We start from the raw sequence: 1,357 nt of genomic DNA, 5'->3' as shown, positions 1-1,357 counted from the left end.
ATAGACGATTCGTTCTTCTTAATTCGAGTTTTAAACGAATAAAACACTTTCTCGATTATCAATACAAGTAGTGCCAGGATCATACTGCCAACCATTATCATCAAAATCGGCGTTACAACGTTTATATTAATTATACTGTCTCTCATCATCTTATTGGAAGGATTTTTTGCGAGATACTTGTTCAACAACCTTCTTATAACGCCATTATAATGCAATCGGCGCAAGCTGAAAAATACGAAAATATTAAAATATTCACTCGCGAAAAGGAAGAAGCAATCATAAGAGATTTGATCTGTATTTTTTGTAAGTATACATAAATATGTAAATAAATAAACGTGCTTATAGAACTTACTGATAATTTATAAAGCCAGTGTAAGGATTTTCTTTTGATAGCATTAACCCTATATGTTGGATTCTTTCGGTATTAATGTATACAAGCTTACAGTGTATATACATGTTCCAGACATCTTTTAAAATCTCCGGCGTGTACAATGCCAAGTTCTTCCGCTGGCAGATCTGCGTAAAAATTGACGTGAATTGACTTACTGAAAAAAACGTCATTGATGTCATTAATTAGATAATATCGCTAACTTGATTAAATGCCTCTGGAAATGTTGCTGGTAAAAATTTCTTCTCTTCCAACAATTCGTACATTTTCCGAAATACTGGGTCTTTGACACGCTGCAAAATTCGAGAAAACATAATTTGAATAAAGAAATGCTGTTTTTCTTTCAATTATGTACCTAGTCGGAATAGAATGACAAACTCTCGCTAATATTACTCATTATGAGAAACTAAAAAATTTAAGAATAAGAATTTAATAATTAATACATATATTCTCTGCAAATATAAAATTAAATTCTCTAATATTTAAAATGATCAAAATTTTAAAAATTTATTGAATTACTAAAACTTTATGTGCAACATTATATCGTGTAATGTTAAAACTTTCAAAATGTTCTCGACTACATTTACAAGATTACGCGTTTTTATTCGCGTGCGCTTCTAATAAAATTACTGCAATGAAACTGACATGTCGCTGTTACGCAAAGTAATTTCTAAAATTTAAATAATAACAGACTCACACTAGGATTCTCGATGTCGGCGCTGTTTTGTACAATGATTAATTTGTAAGTTCCATCATTAACGTAATCCTCCAGAGTAGAAAAAGGCAGTTTGGGGGAATCGAGCGTCAGAAAGCTGACCAACGAAGCGGAATAGATGGCCAGAATTACTATCGACGAGATGTAAATCGAGATAAAAGCCAGCCTCACCGGTGACTCTCTAGGAAATTCTGATCGCGTGAAAAAAAATAATATTATAATATGTTCTATTCTGGAGCTAAATATACATATTA

The 1,357-nt window shown here is 31.8% G+C and overlaps 1 protein-coding gene across 1 annotated transcript in view; it reads right to left on the bottom strand.

The window, feature by feature from the left end:
• Nucleotides 1-47: 47 nt before the first annotated feature.
• The window catches only part of LOC105458742, a gene marked incomplete at its 3' end in the record, with an annotated part of 1,743 nt that continues 433 nt past the window's right edge, over nt 48-1,357 (bottom strand). The window contains exons 2-5 of the mRNA XM_011704263.1: nt 1,086-1,294; nt 592-681; nt 353-516; nt 48-225 (exon numbers count right to left, since the gene is read on the bottom strand). Of these exons, the coding sequence (XP_011702565.1) occupies nt 48-225; nt 353-516; nt 592-681; nt 1,086-1,294 (641 nt within the window). The remainder of the gene's footprint in view (nt 226-352; nt 517-591; nt 682-1,085; nt 1,295-1,357) is intronic.

Source organism: Wasmannia auropunctata, unplaced genomic scaffold (genome assembly GCF_000956235.1).
Source record: "Wasmannia auropunctata unplaced genomic scaffold, wasmannia.A_1.0 LD334351.1, whole genome shotgun sequence".
In the NCBI taxonomy this organism is placed as follows: Eukaryota; Metazoa; Arthropoda; class Insecta; order Hymenoptera; family Formicidae; genus Wasmannia; species Wasmannia auropunctata.
This window is presented reverse-complemented; position numbering and strand designations above follow the sequence as displayed.